The 25316-nt window shown below is 39.0% G+C and overlaps 2 protein-coding genes and 1 pseudogene across 6 annotated transcripts in view; 2 read left to right on the forward strand and 1 right to left on the reverse strand.

Moving 5' to 3' along the window:
- The window catches only part of LOC123583558, a 53006-nt gene extending 30191 nt beyond the window's left edge, over window positions 1–22815 (reverse strand). For 3 of the 4 annotated variants that reach the window (XM_045450694.1, XM_045450692.1, XM_045450693.1), the window contains exons 1-2: window positions 22466–22748; window positions 928–1049 (exon numbers count right to left, since the gene is read on the reverse strand). In XM_045450694.1, the coding sequence (XP_045306650.1) occupies window positions 928–1049; window positions 22466–22748 (405 nt within the window). Of the gene's footprint in view, window positions 1–927; window positions 1050–22465 lie in introns of all 4 variants that reach the window. The other variant, XM_045450695.1, reaches the window with a different exon arrangement.
- On the forward strand, window positions 9227–10215 carry LOC123583560 (annotated as a pseudogene).
- Window positions 22816–22975: 160 nt separating the features above from the next.
- Window positions 22976–25316, forward strand: part of SRP54 (signal recognition particle 54) — a 41247-nt gene continuing 38906 nt past the window's right edge. Inside the window, exon 1 of one of the 2 annotated variants that reach the window (XM_045450684.1) lies at window positions 22976–23260. The gene's annotated coding sequence lies outside the window, so the exon portion shown is untranslated. The remainder of the gene's footprint in view (window positions 23261–25316) is intronic. The other variant, XM_045450686.1, reaches the window with a different exon arrangement.

Below are 25316 nucleotides of genomic sequence, written 5' to 3' on the forward strand. Positions count from 1 at the left end.
ATCTGTTATACGGGTGTAAAATGTATGAACATACACAAGGACCAGAAAGAAACAAAGGAAGATAAAAATCATTTGTCAGAATAAGGGAGTATGGGTCAATGATTACAGGCAATGAATATACTTTTTCCTTGTTTCATATATTTTGGTATATCATGCCACTGATACAGGACTGCCTTATTAATAACATCCAAACTATATTACAAATACTCTGTCAGTTTTTATACTATTCACTACTTTCCACCTTTGAGAATCCACTCTGAATGACTGGATGTTTACTAAGATTTGCTAAGTGTTCACAATGTGCACAGCACTATCAAAAATTTATGGGATTTAGTTCTTCTGCTTAGGAATTTGCATGCTGAAAAACCACATAGAGAGTTGCTGTTTTCAGATTAGTGGGAGAAGGATTATTATTAGCTTTGCTTTAGGAAACAATATTCCTAGCATATGTACCCCATAAGAGTTGAGATCTGAAGGGACTTGAATGAGGGGGTTGTCTGGATAAGAAAAATGGGACTTATTTTAGGAATAAAGGAACTGAATAAGCAAAAATTGTACAGTGCAAAAGCAGGAGAAGGAAACAAAAAGATGAATTTCACCTTTGATAAAAGTGAGGGAAATGGAACAGGAAACAGAAAACCAGGACAATGATGTAGGCAGGACCAGATTATGGTTGGGCCTTGTTCTGTAGGGGGGTGGGGATGGGTTAAGTGCTTGGCAAACAGGATGCCCTCATAAAATATTTGTTGAATGAATGGGAGCCAGAGGGTTACAGACTCAACAGAATTAGGGACACGGCTGAAGAACCAAATGAAATACTGTTTAAAGCAGAATTCAGGACTAATTAGACCAGAGAGGCTGTGGGATTAGGGAAGAATAGGAGTATCCTCAAATAGCACTGAAAGTAAATTAATTTAATGTATTTACTTTTTGGAGCGCTAGATGTTCTGAGGAAAGCATGGTTTCTAGAGGTAAGCAATTCCGAAGGTCTTCTGCTATGTTTTTCAACATAATGTCATTATTATCTTGAGTGAACTCATCAAAATCTCCTGGGGAAAAAAAAAAAGAAATATCTTTTATGGTTTTGGTCATACCTAAGTTAATACAATGGACATATTTTCCATCAGAAAGCATCAATTTATAACAATAAATAAGCCTTCTAACTAATGAAATATTCAAATTCTAATAAATGTTCCATTTCAAATAGTGAATTTTTCTTTTTCCCAAATTGTTTGAAAATACAAAACTTGACTATTTCAGCCTGTTCAAGAAGAACAAAGGAATTTAAAATATATGTAACATTTTAAGGGCACCTGGGTAGCTCAGTTGGTTAAGAGTCTGACTTCAGCTCAGGTCATTATCTCTTGGTCCATGAGTTAGAGCCGTGCATCAGGCTCTGTGCTGACAGCTCAGAGCCTTAAGCCTGCTAAGAATTCTGTGCCTCTCTCTGCCCCTCCCCTGCTTGTGCTCTCTCTGTCTCTTAAAAATAAACATTAAAATAAGTAAACACATGAATAATATGTAGTATTTAAACTCTTTTTACTCGAAAATAGCACTGCCATTAGTTTTTTAGGGTCTTAAACTCACCAGCAAGTGGTTAAATATTCCTTCTCAGACCATACAGATCTTAGTGTAGGAGGCATCACAGAGACTGCTAAGAAGATAACTAAACTGAGTATCCCTGCCTCCAACAAAATGTACCTAAGCCTTAAGATAATAAGCACTAATGGCTGACACCAACTATGTAATAAACTTAACAATGACCATGATGCTCTGCTGCATTTGAGCAGCAGGTAAAATTATCATTAAAACTGTATTTCTGGGGGTGCGTGGCTGGCTCAGTTGGTGGAACATGCAAATCTTGATCTTGTGGTCATGAGTTTGAGTCCCTTGTTGGGGTGTAGAGCTTACTTAAAAAAAAAAAAAAAAAAAGCATATTTCTTTTTTGAGAGGGAGAGAGAGGGAGGGATGGAGAGAGGATCCGAAGAGGGCTCTGTGCTGACAGCAGTAAGCCTGATGCAGGGCTCAAACTCATGAACCTCAAGATCATGATCTGAGCCGATGTCAGACACTCAACCAACTGAGCCACCCAGATGCCCCAAAAGAAAATATTTCTGATGGCTATGGCCTACTTCTGGATGATCTGGCAAAAAGTGGAGGGGTAGATGAGGTAAGGGAGAGTATGTGTAGCAATAAAGATGGGGAAGGTCTAGTTAAGAGATTGACAGCTGATGAATCTAGGTGAGGGTATAAAAGGGGTGTTTATTGTTCAGTTGTTTCTACTTTTAGGCATGTTTAATATTTTCTGGTTCTAAAAAAGTATTATTTCCAAGCAGCTCATATATAATTTTAAATAGAATCTGACTTATCTGAAAGTAAAATACTCATAAAGTTAGCTACCACTTGGGATGCCAAATGTAGACTGGAAAGTACTACTAATGAAAATATTTTACCTTTCTCTTAAAAGACTTTCTTATACTGAACTCTTACTAGAGTAAAAGCATGCCAAAGGGTCTGTTTCAAAATAGCTGTAGAAGGAAAAAAATTCTTCAGGAAGAAAATCCTGAAGGTTAATGTCATCTGTCTCCACATTCCCTGCCCCCGAATTGTGGGCTGTTTGTAAGTAAGCTCATGATTTGTTCTTAAACAAAAAAATAATTCTTGTGTTGGTTCAGAATGCTATTATCCTGTCACTAATAACAATTAAAAGTTACAAAGCAGGCCAATGGAAGCATAAGGAAATAAGCAGAGGTTTTCTGCTTCTAAATAAAGATACTCTTCTTTTTCACTGTATTATTCGGTGCCTTACACACAAAGGATCTTTCTCTGCATAACTTCTCACTGAGCAACAGTAATACAAAGATTCAGTTTGCTGAACTGATGTGAGAAGTTCTTTGAGCTTTTTTTCTTTCCTCACCTATCTAGCATAATGTTCTAAGCTGTTGCTTAAAGTTATTTCTAGAAGGAGACAAAACATAAAATTATAGAGAAACAAAAATACTATTAAAATTCATTCCAAACTCTTTTAGGTGGAACTTAAACAGCATCTGATATGTGTTTTTCAAAAAATTGGCCTTTTTAATTGTATTTGTAAAATCTAAGTTTTCTCAAGGTGTTAATTAATATCTAACATCTGCTTAGCTTCCTTCCCTCCATAGATAGAACACTGTCTGGGAGCCTCTATGACTCACATTAATTCTAATAATATCACTCCCACCAGTGATCCTTAGCAGGTTCTCTCAATTTGTAAATGGTATCACTAGAAAAGCCAAAAAAAAGTCTCATTATGTTAAACTAAGAGATTTCCTATCCCAATTTCTTTGGATTTAATTCTGGAACATAAGCAACCATATTAATAAAACATAGTTTTCATGTGGGTCTGCCTTATAAAAGGCAGCCCAGTGACTCCTGGGTGGTTCAGTCAGTTAAGTGTCTGACTGTTGATTTCGGCTCGTGAGACTGAGCCCCGAGTCATGGAGCCTGTTGAGGATTTTCTCTCTCTCCCTTTCTCCCGCTCTCTGCCCTTTCCTTGTTCATGTACCTGCATGCTTCTCTCTCTCAAAATAAATTAAAAAAAAGTCTTACAGTGAAAAAGGAACTTAGACTATGACCTATTACCAAATGGCCCATCCATCTATGCATCTCTGATATATACATATGCATACACAGACACACACAGACACACACAGACACACACACACACACACACACGATAGTTGTTTAGTCTTTGCTTGAACATATTCAGGGACAGAATTCCTTCCTCATGCTGAGCCAGAATCTGACTGTCTGTAACATTAACTCATTTTTCTAGTTTCAACCTGAGAGGAATCATCACCTTTAACGCTATGCAACATTTACTGAATGAACACTTGAGGCATGCTAGACTTGGTGCTTTTCACACACTATCATTTAATCCTAAATATCCTATAGGTGGTAACTATGATGATTTCTATTTTGTAACAAAAAAACGAAAATAAGAGGTCAGAGGTTCAGTTACTTGCCTCAGTCATACTGGCCAAAAGGTGGAGTTGGGGTTTAAATGCAGGGCTTAGTCTGAACTCTTTAATTACTACATCATAGCAAAGAAGGCAGCTGGCTAGTAACAGTTCTCCTATCACTACCATAATCTTCTCTTCTCCCCACCTCTGACCAGTTCTCCATATGATGTGGCAGCCACATCTTTTGCCATCTGCTTGCTGTCTTCTGGACTTGTTCAACAAAACCCTTTAAATATAGCCTTGGAACTCACATTGGCAATCTAGTTCCCTAATCCATGGCTACCTTCGTTTATTCTCTTCTTCTATCACATTGTGGCATCTAGGGCCCTGATTACTACTGCTACTGGGTGATTAATAAATTAGGAAGCGATGGTGGCAGTGGAGGCCAAAGATGTCTTCAATAGTCATATGTAAAGATCAAGGAAGCTGGAACAATGACAGATGGGAATGGATGCAAATTCTAAGCCATCACAATCGATTTCCAGCTGTCTCTCTGGTGAAGTATGTTTATTTGAGAGTCAATACTTAATTAATGTGAGCATTACCAGTTGAGAGATACTATGAAAAGGTGTATTAAATTTAGTCATTTAAAAAAGGTAGTTATGAATGAAGACTGCATTTGTTTAACCCCAATACCAAGGATACCAAGTGAAAAAGAGAACTGGCACCTCTTACCCTGAACAAACTCTGATTCAACCACATTCAAGGGTAAAGAGAGATTTTTTCAGTTACAGCAATGATTCCCTTTTTTTTTTTTTAAGTTTATTTGTTTTGAGAGAGAGAGAGAGAGAGAGACAGCACAAGCAGGGGAAGGGCAGATACAGGGAGAGAGACAGCATCCCAAGCAGGCTCTGTGCTGTCAGCATGGAGCCTGATGTGGGGCTTGAACTCATGAACTGAGATCCTGACCTGAGCCGAAACTGAGAGTCAGACTTTAACTGACTGAGCCACCCAGGGGCCCCAAGCAGTAATTCTTCAGTGTGGCCCTAAAGAGGATCTACATATGGGACTTATGTGGTCCTTAAAGGGCCTAAAGCTGTATGCTCGGTTGTATACATAAATATGTATATTTTTCCAGGAAGAAAGTTCTTAAGAGGTTCAATACTTATAGCTAATATTATTGAGCACTACGGAAATTTTTAGTGCAAGAAGGCTAAAATTAGTCTTAATATCTGTAGTGGTTGGCAAATAACTTATGAAAAGAACAGCAAAACATTTTTGCCCTAATAATGGCTACAAGACAGGTTAAAAAAGCATGATATGATAGGATATTACTTAAGTGTGTAAATCTGAACTTCATGTTATATCGTTAACTATTTACTCTGTTATTAAAGTGAAATTCCTTAAAACATCCTTTCTAAAGGCTGTGCAATATTCCACCATTGTGTATTTATTTAACCATTCACTTCTAATGCACATTTAGATATAGCTCTAACTGTGAAAAATTAAGGACACTGCAACTGACATTTTGGCATTCATCTTCTCTTGCATTTCTGATTATTTGCTTATTGTAAATGGTTAGAACTAGAAGTACTTAAACATTTTAAAGGCTCTTGCTACATATTGTCAAATTTCTTTCCTGAAAGATAACACCAATTTACTTTAACAGAAAAGAATATGTGTTTCATTTAACCCCGCAGCAGTAAATATTACCATACAAACTTTGTTGTTTTAATTTGCATTTCCTTAATTACTGGTGAGGCTGACATCTTTTAACATGTATAATAGCTATTTCAGAATGTGTGGTAACAGTATTATGCTTGGAAAAAGATTAAAGAAAGGTGTTAGTTGCTTGACAGTAAAGTTTTTCTCAAATTACACATGTAGGTGGGAAGGGAGTGGAGAAAGAAAAGTTGCTCTAAAGGGCAACATTAATTCTTTAAAAATTTCCTACCTATATTTAACTAAATATATGAGTAAACAGAAGTCACCAAAACTGATAGTCTACGAATCAAGCCCCGCTTTTTATACCTGGTCAGTATCAAGTCCTGCCTTTTTTGCTTGTAAAACCTACTTCCTCTTTATTCCCACTCCAACCACCTCAGCCACAGTCATCACTTCACACTTAGATACTAGGACAAACTCATGACTAGCCCCTTGATCTTGGTTCCCCTACTATAACATACCTTGTACATCTATTTTAAACTAATCTCACTGAAACCTCACTTTCATATCACTTGCTTCCCTTACAATTTTTGGATGTCTTTCTACTTTTCAACCTATCAAATCTTATACTAGATATTTAAGGCCCTCTATATCAAGAGTCTAACCATCCTATTTTCTATCCGTATTACCCCTAACATAATTTCTGCTCAAGACAGGCAAATCTTGGGGTGCCTGGGCGGCTTAGTTGAGTGTCCGACTTCGGCTTAGGTCATGATCTCGCAGTTTACAAGTTCAGGACTTGCCGTCCTGCTCTGTGCTTACAGCTCAGAGCCTGGAGCCTGCTTTGGACTCTGTGTCTCCCTTTCTCTCTGCCTCTACACTGCTCATACTCTATCTTTCAAAAACAAAAGGGGCAAATCTCCCCAGTTTGTTTTCCATAGTCCTTCCCATTCATACTGTTCCTTTCAACTGCATGACCTAGCTTTTTGCAGTAAGGGCCTGTCCAAATTATTTCGTGTCCATGAATTGTTTCTTTTTTTATTAAAAATTTTTTTAAACATTTTTTGACAGAGAGAGAGAGAGAGAGGGAGGGAGGGAGGGAGGGAGGGAGGGAGGGAGACAAGGTGTGAGCGAGGGAGCGTGAATCCCCAACATGGGACTGGAACTCGCAAACCGCGAGATCATGACCTGAGCCCTCCAGGCACCTCTCCATGAATTCTGACCTTCGACCTCTAGCCTTAACTTATCCATATTCTTACATCTAATGACTTACAATGCATAAATACAAGGTTTTAGACACACACACACACACACACACACACACACACAACCTATTATTCATTCATATCATGTATTACTCTGAAGTCCCTACTGAAATTTTGAAAATTTATTGAGGGGACTTCTGGTCCCAGACAAGATGGCAACTTTCCTCACTTTCCTTTGTTCCTCCCCTCTAACTACAACTAAATACCCTGGAAATAATTCAACAGGCAATTATAAAATAGGAATTGGAAAGCTAGAAAGAAGGTGAACTGTCTAGGGGCCTTAGGATTTAAGAACAGTCACTGCAGTGAGTTCCCTGGATTTTCTTTTCATCTTCCATGTAGCTTGGACTAGGTACCAGAGAAACCAATACCAGAACCACTAACAGGCATAGGAGGAAAAAAAAAAGTATTAAGAAAAGCGTGTTATCTCTTGCCAAAGACTGGTAAAGGGGACAAACAACAGAGACCTACTGAGGAACCCTAATCCCCACTCCACACCTGGGCCAGCAGCAGACTGTCCAGTCTTCGGACCCTCTACCCAGGGGCATAAAAAAACCCAGGTATGGCACCTCTTAGCCATCTGCTCAGTGGTGGAAAGCAAACAAGGTCCTGAATCGCTTGTCTCCTATTCTCACTATTGGAAGGCAGCTCAGCAAGACAGGGCAGCCCAATGTGTTTCCCCATGCAGGTGACACCAGCATAGATTGAACAAGAACTGCAACAGTGCTAGAGAACAAGGCAAAGTTGAAAACACTGCAAGGACACTGAAAACCAAATTGTTATCACAGACACAGCCCACAAAAGCAGGCCAGAACCAACAGGTTAGAACTAAGCAAGACAACAAAGTGCCTATTGATAAAAAAATTTGAATAGGAACAAAAGTCTTAGCATAACATCCAAAATATCTGAGATATAATCAAAATGATCCTGGCATGATATCCAAAATATCTCGGATATGATGGAAAATCAATTATTATACAAAGAACAGAAGAAAAAAGTCTTTAACCTGTAAGGGAAGACAGATCAGGAACGCAGCAGACCTATCCAGAGAAACTTGACAGACCAGAAAGGAGTGGCAGGATATACTTAATGTGTTGAATTGGGAAAATATGCAGCCAAGAATTCTTTATCCAGCAAGGCTGTCATTCAAAATACAAAGAGAGAGTTTTCCAGACACACAAAAACTAAAGGAGTTTATGAGCACTAAACCAGCCCTGCAAGAAATTTTAAGGGGGACTCTTTGGAGAAAAGACACAACAAAACAAAAAAGACCAAAAGCAACAAAGATTAAAAAGGACCAGAGAGGGGCGCCTGGGTGGCTCAGGCGGTTAAGCGTCCGACTTCGGCTCAGGTCACGATCTCGCAGTCCCCGAGTTCGAGCCCCGCGTCGGGCTCTGGGCTGATGGCTCAGAGCCTGGAGCCTGCTTCCAATTCTGTGTTTCCCTCTCTCTCTGCCCCTCCCCCGTTCATGCTGTGTCTCTCTCTGTCTCAAAAATAAAATAAACGTTAAAAAAAAAAAAAAAAGGACCAGAGAACATCACCAGAAACACCAACTCTACAGGCAACACAATGGTACTAAATTCCTATCTTTTAGTACTCACTCTAAATGTAAATGGACTAAATGTTCCAATCAAAAAGACAGTGCATCAGAATGGATAACAAAACAAGACCCATCGATATGTTGCTTATAAGAGACTCATTTTAGACCTAAAGACACCTGCAGATTGAAAGAAAGGGGACAGAGTCATGCTACCGTACTTATATCAGACAAACTAGATTTGAAAATGAAGACTGTAACAAGGGGTGAAGAAGGGCATTATATCATAATTACGGGGGTCTATACACCAAGAAGATCTAAAAATTGTTAATATTTATGTTCCCGATGTGGAATACCCAAATACATAAATCAATTCATCACAAACATAAAGAAACTCATTGATAATACCTTAATAGTAGGGGTCTTCAACACCCCACTTACAGCAATGGACAGATCATCAAAACAAAATCAGCAAGGAAACAATGGCTTTGAATGACACACCAGACTGGATGGACTTAACAGATATATTCAGAACATTTCATCCAAAAGCAGCAGAATACACACTCTTCTCGAGTGCACATGGAACATTCTCCAGAATAGATCACATACTGGGACACAAATCAGCCCTCAACAAGTACAAAAAGATTGAGATCATACCTTGCAGGTTTTCAGACCACAACTCTATGAAACTCGAAATCAACCATAAGAAAAAATTTGGAAAGACCATGAATAATTGGGAGATTAAAGAACATCCTACTAGGGGTCGCATCACTTCCGCTTGAGTTTGGCATTTCGTCTGTGAGAACACACGCGGTTTCAACATGCCTATTGAGAAGTGTTATTTCTGTTCGGGGCCCATTTACCCCAGCCACAGCATGATGTTGTCCGCAACGATTGCAAGGTGTTCAGATTCTGTAAATCCAAGTGTCATAAAAACTTTAAAAAGAAGCGCAGGGGCGCCTGGGTGGCGCAGTCGGTTAAGCGTCCGACCTCAGCCAGGTCACGATCTCGCGGTCCGTGAGTTCGAGCCCCGCGTCGGGCTCTGGGCTGATGGCTCAGAGCCTGGAGCCTGTTTCCGATTCTGTGTCTCCCGCTCTCTCTGCCCCTCACCCGTTCATGCTCTGTCTCTCTCTGCCCCCAAAATAAATAAACGTTGAAAAAAAAAATAAATTTAAAAAAAAAGAAGCGCAATCCTCGCAAGGTCAGGTGGACTAAAGCATTCCGTAAAGCAGCTGGTAAAGAGCTTACAGTGGATAATTCATTTGAATTTGAAAAATGTAGAAATGAACCTGTTAAATACCAGCGAGAGCTATGGAGTAAGACTATTGATGCAATGAAGAGAGTTGAAGAGATCAAACAGAAACGCCAAGCTAAATTTATAATGAACAGATTAAAGAAAAATAAAGAATTACAGAAAGTTCAGGACATCAAAGAAGTCAAGCAAAACATTCATCTTATCCGGGCCCCTCTTGCCGGCAAAGGAAAGCAATTGGAAGAAAAAATGGTGCAGAAATTACAACAGGATGTGGACATGGAAGATATTTCTTAAAGATCTCACTATTTCTATAAGTGCATTTGAAAATCTCCTTAGGAGACCAAGAACTTCTAAATGATCTTTTATATTTTACATAAGGTCACTCAAATGAAAGGTATTTAAAAATACATCTCTTCTATGTTGCTCATTGCTGTCTGTAAAACATCAGATATTATGGATGTTAGATTGCATTTCCATTGTTAAACCTTCACTGATAGTTACATTTATGTAAATCATGCAAATTCTCTTTGTAAATACAGAAGTGAAGTGTAGGCATAAGATGTTCCTGCCATTTGGGTAATGGCACTATGCAGTATTTATGTAAGAACTAATGACAAAATTCTATTTTACATATCCCTAGCCATAAATTTTCTTTGCAGTAAAATATTAATTTTACTTTATTAATATTATAGAAAGGGGCTTAAAACAAGGAACTAAAACAACCTGTATGTATGATAATTAGCCTTAAGTAATCTTTTATTTTGATTTCAGTATTTGTTTTGGTTTCTTAGAAGAGTATATGAAGCCTAATTATGTTGGGGGTGAGAGCTGAATAGCTTTTTCCTGAAAGGGCACTATATACTTTCCACTTTGGAGAACACTCAATTCTGAGATTCCTGATAGAACCAGATTTTTTTTTTCCAGCTTAGCAGTGGTTTAGAAGTGGAGGAATCCCAGTGCCTTTTAGGATGTTGTGTGGTTTCATTTAAAAAGCTCCTAATTGTTTTTGGATAATAGAATTTATGGTTTTTGTGTCACGAATTATTTGGACCTAAGTTCATATTTTTTGTTTAAAAGCTACTAAAAATGGGGCGCCTGGGTGGTGCAGTTGGTTAAGCGTCCGACTTCAGCTCAGGTAACGATGTCCGACTTCAGCTCAGGTAACGATGTTGCGGTCCGTGAGTTCGAGCCCCGCGTCGGGCTCTGGGCTGATGGCTCAGAGCCTGGAGCCTGTTTCCGATTCTGTGTCTCCCTCTCTCTCTGACCCTCCCCCATTCATGCTCTGTCTCTCTCTGTCCCAAAAATAAATAAATGTTGAAAAAAAATAAACAAAAGCTACTAAAAATGTATTCATTAGCAGGAAGAAAATAACTCCCACATACTACTGAAGCAGGAAATACAATTAAAGAAAAATATATACTGAATAATGTTTTTATATTTCTACATTTTTTGCAACTTTAAGGATATTAAGTAACTCACTTTTTATATTTTTAAGGACAGAACTTAGAATAAATTATAATCTTAGGGTTATAAAATTATAAAGTAATGGCTAAATTTTTACTTCAGTATTAGTGAAAAAGTGATCACTGGACAAAGTGTTCAGGACAAAGATCTGAATTCCAGTGTGATTTTTGCCCTTGTGTTCTTATTTGTTAAATATGGGTCATTGATAGACAATGTTATTGATAAAGCAATCAGGGGAAATGATATATGAACTCAAAGACATTTGTTAAATTACTTGAAGTTTGTACTCCATACTAGATTTATGTTTGTTTTAATATCAACATGTTTAAGGGGTGCCCAGGTGGCTCAGTCGGTTAAGCATCTGACTTCGGTTCAGGTCATGATCTCACAGTTCATGGGTTGAACTCTATGTCAGGCTCTGTGCTGACAGCTCAGAGCCTGGAGCCTGTTTCAGATTCTGTGTCTCCCTCTCTCTCTGCCCCTCCCCCACTCATGCTCTGTCTCCCTCTGTCTCAAAAATAATATTAAAAAAAAAAAAAAAAAAAGAACATCCTACTAAAGAATGAATGGGTTAACCAAGAAGTTAAAGAGGATATTAAAAAGCATATGGAAGCCAATGAAAATGAAAGTATGACAGTCCAGATCCTTTGGGATGCAGCAAAGGAGGTCATAAGAGGGAAGTATATAGCAATCAGGCCTTCCTAGAGAAGGAAGAAAGGTCTCAAATACACAATCTAATCTTAAACCTAAAAGAGCTGGAAAAAGAACAGCAAAAAATTCTGCCTCAAACCAGCAGAAGAAACGGAATAATAAACATTACGACAGGAATCAATCTTGAAATCAAAAAACCAGAAGAACTGATCAATGAAACCAGGAGCTGGTTCTTTGAAAGAATTAACAAAATTGATAAGCCCCTAGCCAGAATGACATAAACCCCTAGCCAGATTGATCAAAAAGAAAAAGGAAAGGACCCAAATAAATAAAATCATGAATGAAAGAGGAGAGATCACAACCAATACTACAGAAATACAAACAACAATAAGAGAACATTATGAACAATTATATGCCAATAAATTGGGAAATCTGGAAGACTGCCCAATGGACAAATTCTTAGAAACATATAAACTACCAAAACTGAAACAGGAAGAAATAGAAAATTTGAACAGACCCACAACCAGTGAAGAAATTGAATCAATAATCAAAAACTTCTCAACAAACAAGAGTCCAGGCCTGGATAGCTTTCCAGGGGAATTCCACCAAACATTTAAAGAGTTAACACATATTCTTTTGAAGCTATTCCAAAAAATAGAAATGGAAGGAAAACTTCCAAACTCATTCTACGAGGCCAGCATTACTGCGATTCCAAAACCAGACAAAGAACCAACTAAAAAGGAGAACTACAGAGCAATTTCCCTGATGAACATGGATGCAAAAATTCTCAGCAAGATACTAGCAAACCATATCTAACAATACATTAAAAGAATTATTCACCACGATCAAGTGGGATTTATTCCTGGGACGCAGAACTGGTTCAATATTCGCAAATCAATCAATGTGATACATCACATTAATGAAAGAAAGGACAAGAACCACACATTCCTCTCAATAGATGCAGAAAAAGTGTTTGACAAAATACAGCATCCTTTTTTTTTTTTAATGTTTGTTTATTTTTGAGAGAGAGAGCGCTCGCTCGCGAAAGTGGGGGAGGGGCAGAGACAGGCAGACACATAGAATCCCCACCAGGCTCCAGGCTCTGAGCTGTCAGCAAAGAGCTTGACGTGAGGCTCAAACTCATGAACAGCAAGATCATGACCTGAGCTGAAGTTGGATGCTTACCTGACTGAGCTACTCAGGCGCCCCTAATCCTTCTTTGATAAAAATCCTTAAGAAAGTAGGGATAGAAGTTACATATCTCAAGATCATAAAGGCCATGTAAGAAAGACTCACTGCTAATATTATCCTCAATGGGGAAAAACTGAAAGATAAGCCCCTAAGGTCAGGAACATGACAGGGATGTCCACTCTCATCACTATTATTTATTCAACATAGTGTTAGAAGTCCTAGCCTCAGCAATCAGACAACAAAAAGAAATAAAAGGCATCCAAATCGGCAAGGAGGATTTTTTTATAATCAAGGTACAGAAATCGTATGCATTTCTTTTTTTTAAATATATTTCTTATTTAAATGTAAATACAGCCACAGAAACACATTAATTTTTGTAAATGTGAAAACTCTCTTTAGCTCTAATACCTGTAATCTCAATTTAATGTGTCCACCTTTGACTGTACCTAGTTATGTTTTCTTATTTTTTTTTAATGTTTATTTATTTTTGAGACAGAGAGACAGAGCATGAACAGGGGAGGGGCGGAGAGACAGGGAGACACAGAATCTGAAGCAGGCTCCAGACTCCGAGCTGTCAGCACAGAGCCCAACGCGCGGCTCGAACTCACAGAACTCACAGACCAAGAGATCGTGACCTGAGCTGAAGTAGGAGGGTTAACTGATTGAGCCACCCAGGCGCCCCCATATGCATTTCTATACACCAATAATAAAGCAGCAGAAAGAGAAATCAAGGAATTGATCCCATTTACAATTGCACCAAAACAATTAAATACCTAGGAATAAATCTAACCACAGAAGTGAAAAATCTATACACTGAAAACTATAGAAAGCTTATGAAAGAAATTGAGTAAGACACAAAAAAATGGAAAAACATTCCATGCTCATGGATTGGAAGGACAAATATTGTTAAAATGTTGATACTACCCAAAGCAATCTACATATTCAATGCAATCCCTATCAAAATAACACTAGCATTCTTCACAGAGCTTGAACAAACAATCCTAAAATTTGATGGAATCAGAAAAGTCCCTGAATAGCCAAAGTAATGATGAAAAAGAAAACCAAAGCTGAAGGCATCACAATTCAGGACTTCAAGCTGTATTACCAAGTTGTAATCATCAACACAGTTTATGGTAGTGGCACAAAAAGACACACAGATCAATGGAAGAGAATAGAGAACCCAGAAATGGACCCACAAATGCATGGCAAACTCATCTTTGACAAAGCAGGAAAGAAAATCCAGTGGAAAAAAGACACCCTCTTCAGCCAGCGGTGTTGGGAAAACTGGACAGCAACATGCAGAAGAATGAACCTGGACGTCTTTTACACCATACACAAAAATAAATTCAAAATGAATGAAAGACCTAAATGTGAGACAGGAAGCCATCAAAACCCTAGAGGAGAAAGCAGACAAGAATCTCTTTGACCTCAGCTACAGCAAATTCTTACTTGAAATGTCTCTGGAGGCAAGGGAAACAAAAGCAAAAATGAACTACTAGGACCTCATCAAGATAAAAAGCTTCTGCACAGCGAAAGAAACAATCAGCAAAGTTAAAAGGCAACTGATGGAATGGGAGAAGATATTTGCAAATGACATATCAGATAAAGGGTTAGTATCCAAAATCTATAAAGAATTTATCGAACTCAACACCCAAAAAACAAATAATCCACTGAAGAAATGGGCAGAAGACATGAATAGACACTTTTCCAAAGAAGACATCCTGATGGCAAACAGATGCACGAAAAGGTGCTCAACATCACTCTTCATCAGGGAAATACTAATCAAAACCACATTGAGATACCACCTCACACCTGTCTGAATGGCTAAGATTAACAACTCCGGCAACAGATGTTGGTGAGGATGCAGAGAAAGAGTATCTTTTTTGCACTGCTAGTGGGAATGCAAACTGGTATAGCCACTCTGGAAAAAAGTATGGGGGTTCCTCAAAAAATTACCCTATGACCCAGCAAATGCACTACTAGGTATTTAGCCAAAGGATTCAAAAATGCTGATTCGAAGGGTCACACGCACCTCAATGTTTATAGCAGCACTATAGACAATAGCCAAAGTATGGAAAGCGCCCAAATATCCACCAACTGATAAATGGATAAAGAAGATGTGGTGTATACACAATGGAATATTACTTGGCGATCAAAAAGAATGAAATCTTACCATTTGCAACAACGTGGACGGAATTAGAATGTATTATGCTAAGCAAAATAAGTCAGCCAGAGAAAAGAAAAAAAAATCATATATTCCATATATTCCACTCATATGTGGAATTTAAGAAACAAAACAGATAAACATAGGGTAAGGGAAGCAAAATAAGATAAAAACAAAGAGGGAGACAAACCAAGAGACTCTTGAATACATGAACAAACTGTGGGTTGCTGGTGGGGTGTTGGGTGGGTGAATGGGCTAAATGGGCAAGGGGCATTAAGGAGGGCACTTGTTGGGATGAGCACTGGGTGTTATATGTAAGTGATGAATCACTAAATTCTACTCCTAAAATCATTATTACATTATATGTTAACTAACTTGGATTTAAATTTAAAAATAAGTAAATAAATAAAAATAAAATAAAAACTCTATTAAGAGGATGAACAAATTACAGACTTGGAGAAAATACTTGCAAACCACATATATGTTCACAAAGGGCTTATACCTAGAATACATTAAGAACTCTCAAGATGACAGTATAGAAAAAATACAATTAAAATTGGGCAAAAGACACAAACAGATATTTCACCAAAGACGATATTGAAATGGCAAATAAACACATGAGCAGATGTTCAACAACCTAATGATATATCACTCGAATAACAGAATGGCTAACATAAAAAATATTGATAGGAGTGCCTGAGTGGCTCAGTCAGTTAAGTGTCTTGAGTCTTGATTTTGACTCAGGTCAGGATCTCATGGTTTGTGAGACTGAGCCCTGTGTTAGACTCCACGCTGATAGCCTCTGCCCCTGTCTCTACTTGCCCTCTCTCTCTCTCGCTCTCTAAATATATAAATAAACATTAAAAAAAAAAAAATACTGACTGGGGCACCTGGGTGGCTCAGTCGGTAAAAGTGTTTGACTTCGGCTCAGGTCATGATCTCCCAGTCTGTGAGTTCCAGTGCAGCGTCAGTCTCTGTGCTGACAGCGCGGATCTTGGAGCGTGCTTCAGCTTCTGTGTCTCCCTCTCTCTCTCTGCCTCTCCCCCACTCACACTCTGTGTGTCTCGCTCTCAAAAATAAGTAAGTATTAAAAGAAAGAAAAAAAACACTAATAGCAAATGCTGGTGAGGATGCAGAGAAATCGGATTACAGTATGTTTGTATTAACATAAAAATAGCCACTCTGGAAGAGTTTGACAGTTTCTATAAAACTAAAAATGCACTTACCATATGACCCAGCAATTGCACTCTTGAATATTATCACAGAGAAATGAAAACTTATATTAACACAAAAATCTACACATGAATGTTCACAGCAATATTATTTGTAAGAAAGGCTTGACTGGAGTGGGCATTTCAGATGGCTTCTTTACTCCTATGTCTGGTGTCTAGGCAAGGATGGCAAGAACAGTTACAGCCTGGTTGAGCATCTTGCTGTCCATAGGCTAGCTGGGGATTCCTGACAGTTTGATAATCTCAAGGTAGTCAGACTACACATATGATGGTTAACTTCTTCCAGACCAAGCATTCCAAGAGAAAGAAAGTAGAAGTTGCAAGTTTCTTAAGTCCTGGATCTGAAACTGACATAGTGTCACTTCTGCCATATTCTATGGGCCAAAGCTGTAACAGAGCCCATTCAGATTTCAAGGTAGAGAATATAGATCAGACCTCTCATAGAATGAGGATCAAAGAATTTGTGGCCATTTTGTAAAAAGTTTTATAGAAGAATTTGTACAAATAAACTATACATATTTCAAGTGTATAATTATATAAACTTTGTCATATGGATACAGTCATGAAATTATCTCTACAATCAAGGTAGTGGACATATCTGTTACCCCCAAATGTTTCCTTTTGCCCATCTGTAATCCTTCTCCAATCCCTCCACTCACTCAGTTGCCACAGATGTATTTTCTATCACTATAGATCAGGCTGCATTTTCTAGTTATAAATAAATGAAATCATGCTGTATACAGTCTTTTTTAGTATGGTTGCTTTCACTCAGTATAATTTATTCACGTTGTTGGGCAAATACTTCTTTCCATTTATTTGCTAAGTAGTATTCCATTATAAAAATATACCACAATTTGCTCATCCATTCACCCATTCCTAATTGAAATGCCTCCCTCCTTCACTTGTTCTTGAGATACTGTACGGACTAGAAGCTGTTATTATGATGCTGGATAGTAGCGATGAGTGCACATCTTTGTCATTTCTGATCTTAGGGGAAAGAACTCAGTCTTTTCAATTTTAAGAATGATGTTAGCTGTAGATTTTTCACACATGTCCTTTATCAGGTTGAGAATGTTCCCTTCTACTCCTAGTTTGATGAGAGTTATTATCAGGAAGAGGTGTTGGATGTTGTCAAATGCTTTTCCTGGTCTACTGAGGTAATAATATAGTTTTTCTTTTTACTGAATATGGTGAATTACATTGATTGATTTTATAATGTTTTACTCATTTATTTTTAAAAATGTTTATTTATTTTGAGAGAGGAAAGAGAACATACGAACAGGGGAGGGGCAGTGAGAGAGGGAGAGAGAGGATCCCAAGCCGGCTTTATATGCTGTCAGTGTGGAGTCTGATGCAGGGCTTGATCTCCTGAACCCTGAGATTGTGACAGGAGCCAAAATTAAGAGTCAGACACTTAACTGACTGAGCCACCCAGGTGCCCCTGATTTTATAACGTTAAACCAATAGTGTATTCTTGGGATAAACCCAGTTATTCATGATGTATTATCCTTTTATATATCCTGCTCATTTTATTTAAAAAAAATCTTTTTTTTTACATTTATTTTTGATAGATAGAGACAGAGCACAAGTGGGGGAGGGGCAGAGAGAGGGGGAGACACAGAATCTGAAGCAGGCTCCAGGCTCCGAGCTGTCAGCACAGAGACCAACGCGGGGCTCAAACTCACAAACCACGAGATCATGACCTGAGCCGAAGTCAGACCCTTAACCGATTGAGCCACCCAGGAGCCCCTATCCTGCTCATTTTATACACAATATATTAAAATACAAAAGTACTTTATTCTCTCTTTTTAAAAAATGTTTTATTTATTTTTGTGAGGGAAAGCGTGAGGGGGGAGAGGCAGAGAAAGAAAACAGGGACAGAGGACCTGAAGTGGGCTCTGCGATGACAGCAGTAAACCTGATGCCAGGCTTGAATTCACAAACTGTGAGATCATAACCTGAGCCAAAGTTGGATGCTCAACTGACTGAGCCACCTAGGTGCCCCAAAGTACAAAAGTACTTTAGAGAAAAGGATAATTTTTTTGTTTAAAGTTTATTTATTTTGAAAGAGAGAGTACATGTGCATGCACGTGGGGGAGGGGCAGAGAGAAAGAATCCCAAGCAGGTTCTGTGCTATTAGCACAGAGCCTGAAACATAACTCGATCTCATGAATCAAATCGTGAGATCATGACCTGAGCCAAAATCAAGAGTTAGACGCTTAACCGACCCAGCCACCCAGATGCCCCAAAAGTGTAATTCTTTTTATTTGATAGAAAAATTTTAAGAGGTACCAATTTAAGAAAGAGGTACCAATTTGCTTAGTATACCTTGTTAGTTTTTGAAAAAACAATCTATTTTTGTTACCTCACGTTCTTGGTAACTTTCATTAATTCATATGGTTTCAATGAAGATTAGAGTATCTTTGTTATACTTCCTCAGTGGTAATGCAATATGGAACTGAAGCGGTATAATGTCTGACAAATGTAACTAGAAACCAGACTTTACTTTTTAGATTTGTGGGAATTTCAAAGAATTTCTAACAGCTCTGTAGCTGCTGCTCACAAACAGGTCCACTTACGGTCAGTGAAGATATACCTAAAATATAGGATACAGTGAAGCTTCTAAAAGCTTCTAGTCATCTACTGTTATCTTCTTTAAGCATTAAATATTTTTTTTTAAATTTTTTTTTCAACGTTTATTTATTTTTGGGACATAGAGAGACAGAGCATGAACGGGGGAGGGGCAGAGAGAGAGGGAGACACAGAATCGGAAACAGGCTCCAGGCTCTGAGCCATCAGCCCAGAGCCCGACGCGGGGCTCGAACTCACGGACCGCGAGATCGTAACCTGGCTGAAGTCGGACGCTTAACCGACTGCGCCACCCAGGCGCCCCAAGCATTAAATATTTTTTTGACGATTTTAATTTTCTTAGAGCAAACCCTAATTTTCTACCCTTTGTAATCTGATTCTTAATAGAAACTCTTTTGGGCAGTGTGTTTGACTTCCTCATTTTAATTTGCATATCCAAGAAAAATTCGGTGGCTTCAGAATAGCATATGTTAACATACAGTTGTTCCAATGTACTTTTTAAAAATATGCTTATTGGGGGTCCCACTTGCAGTTCTGGCTCTCAGCTCTCCTCACTTAATGGATTGCAGTCACTCTCCTACACTTTGAAATCTAGATCAAGAGCCCATTTTATATATATACAGGAAATAGAAGAGAACAGATGTTCTGCCACAAGATCAGAATCAATTAGCTGAGGTCCTGCTGTATTTTTTACTTCATTCATTCATTCATTCATTCATTCATTTTGGGAGACGGTATCTTTGTGTGCTTTGCCCTTCAGACTTGGTGTATCCTTCCTACGTTGGTATTCATTTGTTTCCTAGATCTTTGGCCTAAGCTGTACCAAGGTAAAATGTAGGCTCCCATCTATTTTTTCTAATCTTCAGTTTATCAGGCATTGACATGTGCTTGGCTCTGCCCTGGTCCACGCTTCTAGTTCTACCAGCCTGATCCTAAATGACTCCAGGTGTTGGTGTGATAATCCCACTATTCCTTCAGAGATCAAGAATATTATTCTGGGGTGCCTGGGTGGCTCAGTCAGTAAAGTGTCTGATTTCGGCTCAGGTCATGGTCTCATGGTTTGTGGGTTCGAGCTCCGCATCGGGCTCTCTGCTATTAGTGCGGAGCCCACTTCAGATCCTCTGTCCCCCTCTTTCTCTGCCTCTCCCCTGCTCGTTCTCTTTCTCTCTCAGAAATAAATAAACATTAAAAAAGATTACCTTCCTTTTGTGTATCTAAAATGATTATGATCTTACCTGTTAGCAACATGTTTTTCAGTTTCAATAAGCACTGCAAAACTCAAAACCAAAGCCATACTCAATACCTACTACTGTCTCTTGCTATTTCATTAAATAGTATAAAAATTCAAGGAGATTTATACTTATTAAATGTCTAAGAAAATGTCATACAAATAAGATATTATGCAAGTGACTTAATGCTAGAGATAAAAGATAATTTTTTTTTTCCTAGAAGGAAATTAGTTAGGAAAATAAAAAATGGTTGACTGGAAGAATCTTTTGTGCTCTGTTTAGAGCCACTTCATAAAAAAGTATACTAAGAATTTCAGCTTGGGAAGATGAGAAAGTTCTGGAGACAGATGTGATGGTTGCACAACGTAAATGTATGTAATGTCACTGAACTGTACACTTAAAAATAGCTAAAAATGGTAAATTTTATGTTATGTATATTTTACCACCTAAAAAAGGTATACTAATAAGTTGCTTTTCAAGATTTATGTTAAAACACTCCATTTAGGGGCGCTTGGGTGGCTCAGTCGCTTGAGCTTCCGACTTCGGCTCTGGTCATGATCTCACGGTTCGTGGGTTCAAGCCCCGCATCGGGCTCTGTGCTGACAGCTCAGAGCCTGGAGCTGGTTTCAGATTCTGTGTCTCCCTCTCTCTCTGACCCTCCCCCACTCATGCTCTGTCTCTCTCTGTCTCAAAAATAAATAAAACATTAAAAAAAAATTAAAAAAAAAAACCACTCCATTTAAAGCAAAGTGACACCCTCATTTCTTACAATATTCATGTTAATAAACATTCTCAGAAATTCACTGTCGTTTTCTAAATCATTTAATAAATTGCATGAGCTCTCTGACTACAGGATCTGCTGGAGAAAGGCACAAAAAGAGCTTTTAAAAAAGTAAAAATGTACTCTAAAGTCAGTGATCTTGGGTCTTCTTGTTTACAAAATTATCACCCAAGACATGCTTACAGGTTTTCCTGATTTTGAAAAATGGGGCTCTCAACTGATGTCTCTAAAACTGGAAATTTAGATTACAAATGATTCCACAAAACTGAAATCTTGAGGATAAGAATATTTTAGTAACTGTGCAATTGCCAGAACCAGGCAGTAGGTGGCATTTTTGTAGGCACTTAGGGCTTTTGGAATAAAAGATCTTGTGCTGAGGAATGCAGAAAATAACAAACGGAAACTACTATGGTTTTTATAATCAATCGGGATATGATAAATAAAACTGGCAATACAAAATTTAAATAAGGAGACTCAGCATATCTTGACTCAGCAATTCCTGTCTGTTTTTCTCCACTTTCTACCTGTCTGGTTTTCTCCACTTTCTAAAAGGCTAACTCTATCAGTTTTCCAAGTTAATTTCATTTTGGCCTCTCATCTAAAATGATCCCCCCAAATGTGTAATAATAATAAAAATACCCAATCCTACTGATTGACTAATAACATCACAAAGAAAGAGAGTTCTAGGAAAAAGTTAAGTTTGGAAGTTATCAGCACACATGAATATTTCAAATCATGAGTCTGGATGAAAATAAACATGGGAATCAATGTTTAGAGGTATAAAGGTAGCATGGTTTTTTGGCATTGTTCTCAAACAAGGAATATCCTGTTATCTTGTGCTTTCACCAGGCTTCACTTTGCCAAAGCAGTAACCATTCTTCAATAAATGGACCTAATTGCCACATTTCCTCGATTCTAAGTTGTGCTTTTTTGTATTATTAATTTTATTAACAGCTTAAAATCAAAGTCATCACCCCCCAACCTCTCCCTTACCTCACCCTGGAAAACTGCTATTAAATTGATGGTCCATTTTACAACTGAGAAAATAAATGCACTAGCTACAGGTGACTTTGCTTGTAGGGTAAAAGCTTCCTGCCCCACAGACTGAAACACCTTTTGCAAAGTGCTTTTTCAGGTAGTAACTAACCTTACTGGTAGTCACAAATTCGTGGGAGTAATGGCGGTGGGGAGGGCAAAACCCTCCACCCCTTCTCTTCCCTCAGAAAAGGATTAGGCACAAGGAGCCTCTAGGTGGCTTGTCTGAAGTCTGCAGCACAATCACAAACAACCCAGAGCCAGGTCTTCCTGCACCCAATTCCAAACTGGACTCTGAACCTGCTAAGGTTTGAAATGTGCCCCCCGTCAACCTCTCCTATAAAGAGGAGCAGAGGCCGGCACAGCGACCCCTAGAAGGCTTTCGGCCTCATGCTGTCTTAGGTCCCCAAGGTCAACACCTATAGTATATCTTTGCCCCAATCACTTGCGTCTGGCTCTGGTCGCTTACGGGTAGTTCTCATCCACTCGAGCAGCGCTGGGAGGTCTGCCGGAGCCACCGTACGTAGCAGCTGCATTATTGCTTGCCGCGCGGAGCGGAATTCCATCTTGGAGCAGAAAACAGCGTCGGGGAAGGTTCGCAATGCGCACGCGCAAGCAGAGAGCGGTCTCCACTCCAGATCCGACACGGCGGAACCCGCCTCCCCGGGCTGCGAAATCCCTAAGCCCCGCCCCTTGTTGGTGTTCACACGTGCGCCTGGGGACGAAACCCTACTTTGAATTGCATCTCTCATGATTCTCCTTTCAGCTGGCAGTGCACTGCCCAGTCACTTTTTAAGGTGACTTCTCGAGGCCGGAATTATTTCCTGAGATCGCATCCCTAGAGAACATCCTGTACTGCCACTTTGCTGCCGCAGTGATTGGGCAATAGGAAACGGAATGTCCCAAAGCCAGTCGAAGCAAAGAAACCTCGCAATAAACCCTTTCAGCGAAAGCACAGAAAGTACGCAGCAGGTGCCCCGGAAGCGGAAGTGTATCCTTTTCATAAGAGGCTGGACTACGCCGAGTGGTGACGTTTCCTCATTGGGCGGAAGGTTCGGTGGCAATCGTCGGTCTTCCAGCTGGTGGGAGTTGGCGTCGTGGTGCTGGGCGCTGGAGCCCTAGTTTGTATAGTTTGGGAAGTCGGGCTGTGGGATCGCATCTGTCTGTCTGATCCCTGCTTTTCTTGGTTTCCTCCCACGTTGCGGGGGCCTCGCGAAGGAATCCCCGGCCCCTTTGGGCCACAGCGGTAGCGGTGCCTTTTGCGGTAAGTGTCTTGCTTTTTCCCGCCCCCGACCACGGACTGGCAGCTAGGGGCAGCCTCAGCCCTGCTTGGGGGCTAGAGACTCCAGAGGGAGTCGGCTTCTCTGGCCACCGACTCTCGTCACCGAGATTGAGGTGCACTGGCCCTTTTTCATCTCGTGTGCCCCGTCAGAAGTTTTATTAAAGGATGCACTGTGACCCTTTTAAGTTGTCTTCAGATTTACCCGAGCCAAATGGGATGTAGGCAATTACAGGCCTGGCTCTTTGCTTTGCTCTCTTGATCAATAATTTAGATGTGGCTACTTCTCCGAAAACCTTTTGACGTGTACGAGATTTTATTTTTCCGTGTCCGTTGTGCTCGACACATTGTTCTGCATATAGTAGGCGTTCAATAAACAATACGGGGTATCAGTTCAATGCCAATGGTGACTTCAGATATACTGATGGCTCTTTCTGTACATTTGACACTTTCTTGAAACTCTTTCCCCTATTGTCTTTCTTGATGCTATTCTCACCTAGTTCTTTCATATGCTTAATTCAACAGTATTTACTTATTCCTATCTATAGGGATATTGAAATGAATGACACAAATACTGCCATTGAGGAGCTAACAGTACAGTGAGAGAGGCACATAAATATACATTATAGCAAGATGAGTAATGAGAAAGTTTAGTTAAAGAGCCATGATAGCTATGGGAACACAGATGAGATTGTTCAGGGGGATTTGTGACCCTGAGCAGGTTGCTAGTCCAATCCAGTCTCAGTTTCCTCATCTATCTAATAACTTATTATGGGGATGAAAGATTAGGTGATCTGTTCTGGGCAGTGTCTAGAATATAGCAGTGTTGGTGCCAAAGGGTAGAATTATTTCCCTTAAAACTCTTTCTCTTGATGTTTTCATGTGGTCAGTTAGTATTTTCTAATTTAATAAAAGCATCTTCAAGCCCTTCTTCAAACAGATCTTGCCTCTAATTTCACCTAACTGGGAATTCTGGATCCACCTCTGGAATTTAATAAGATAAATATAAACGGTAGCTTTAAAAAAATTGATTTTCTTCTGTATGCTTTTGGAGAGGGTAAGGAATTAGTAAGGGCTTCTATCCCTGTTAATTATTCTCAGTCTTAGTTGACTACTTTTTGTTCGCTCTTTGCCATCCCTGTAACCCAAATGGTCTTTCATAGTCTTCTTGAGAATTATCATCTACATCCATGGCTTCCATGGCATTATCCTTGTATGCCAACCATTTCCAAACTTCTGTAACTTCTTTTTTTTTCCTGTAACTTCTGCCTCATGAATGATATAGTTTTTTAGTTTCTATAAATTTAGTACGTCCAAAACCAAGCTTACTACCTCAACTTTCCTTTTTTTTAATTCTTTTCATTATTACTATATGGTATATACATGTTTTTGACTCCTTGTTTCTACTTGAATTTTGTGATATTTGTATGTTCAATTTTTAAGGAATAATAAAATGAATGTGCACCGTATCCAACTTTAGTAGAACATTACAAAATATTTTAGTAGATGTGCTCAAAATCCAACTTTAGTAAAACTTTACAAATACAACATTACAAAACCTTACAGCCCCTTGAACCTTTTCTGTATTAACTCTTTAATTTTCCAACCAGTTTCTCTTTTGCCTTCCATTCTTTGGTTAATGGCATCATTGGCCATCTGGTTACTGTTTGAGACCTTGGAGTCACTTTTGCCTTTTTTTTCCCCTTCATTTTCCACAGCCATTTGGTCATTATGTCCTGTAGCTTCTGTTTTACGGGCTTGACTTAAGCCATTTTGCTTTCTGCTTCCCTGGTTCAAGCCCCACGTCTCCATTAGACTTTTGGGATAAGATTAGTGTACGTAGTCTCTTTGCTCTCAAGTTTTTCTCCCTCCAAAGTATTTGCTATTTGACTCTAATCTTTTTAAATTATGGAACAGATTTTTCTTTCTCTGTTTTTCTTTGAAGAATATTGCTTCATGCAATGGTTATTAAGCCTGGCTGTACTTAATATGTAGCCAGTGAAGTTTTTCAAAATCTGATGCCTTGTTTCACTCTCCTAAT

This window comes from Leopardus geoffroyi, chromosome B3 (assembly GCF_018350155.1).
Source record: "Leopardus geoffroyi isolate Oge1 chromosome B3, O.geoffroyi_Oge1_pat1.0, whole genome shotgun sequence".
Lineage (NCBI taxonomy): Eukaryota > Metazoa > Chordata > Mammalia > Carnivora > Felidae > Leopardus > Leopardus geoffroyi.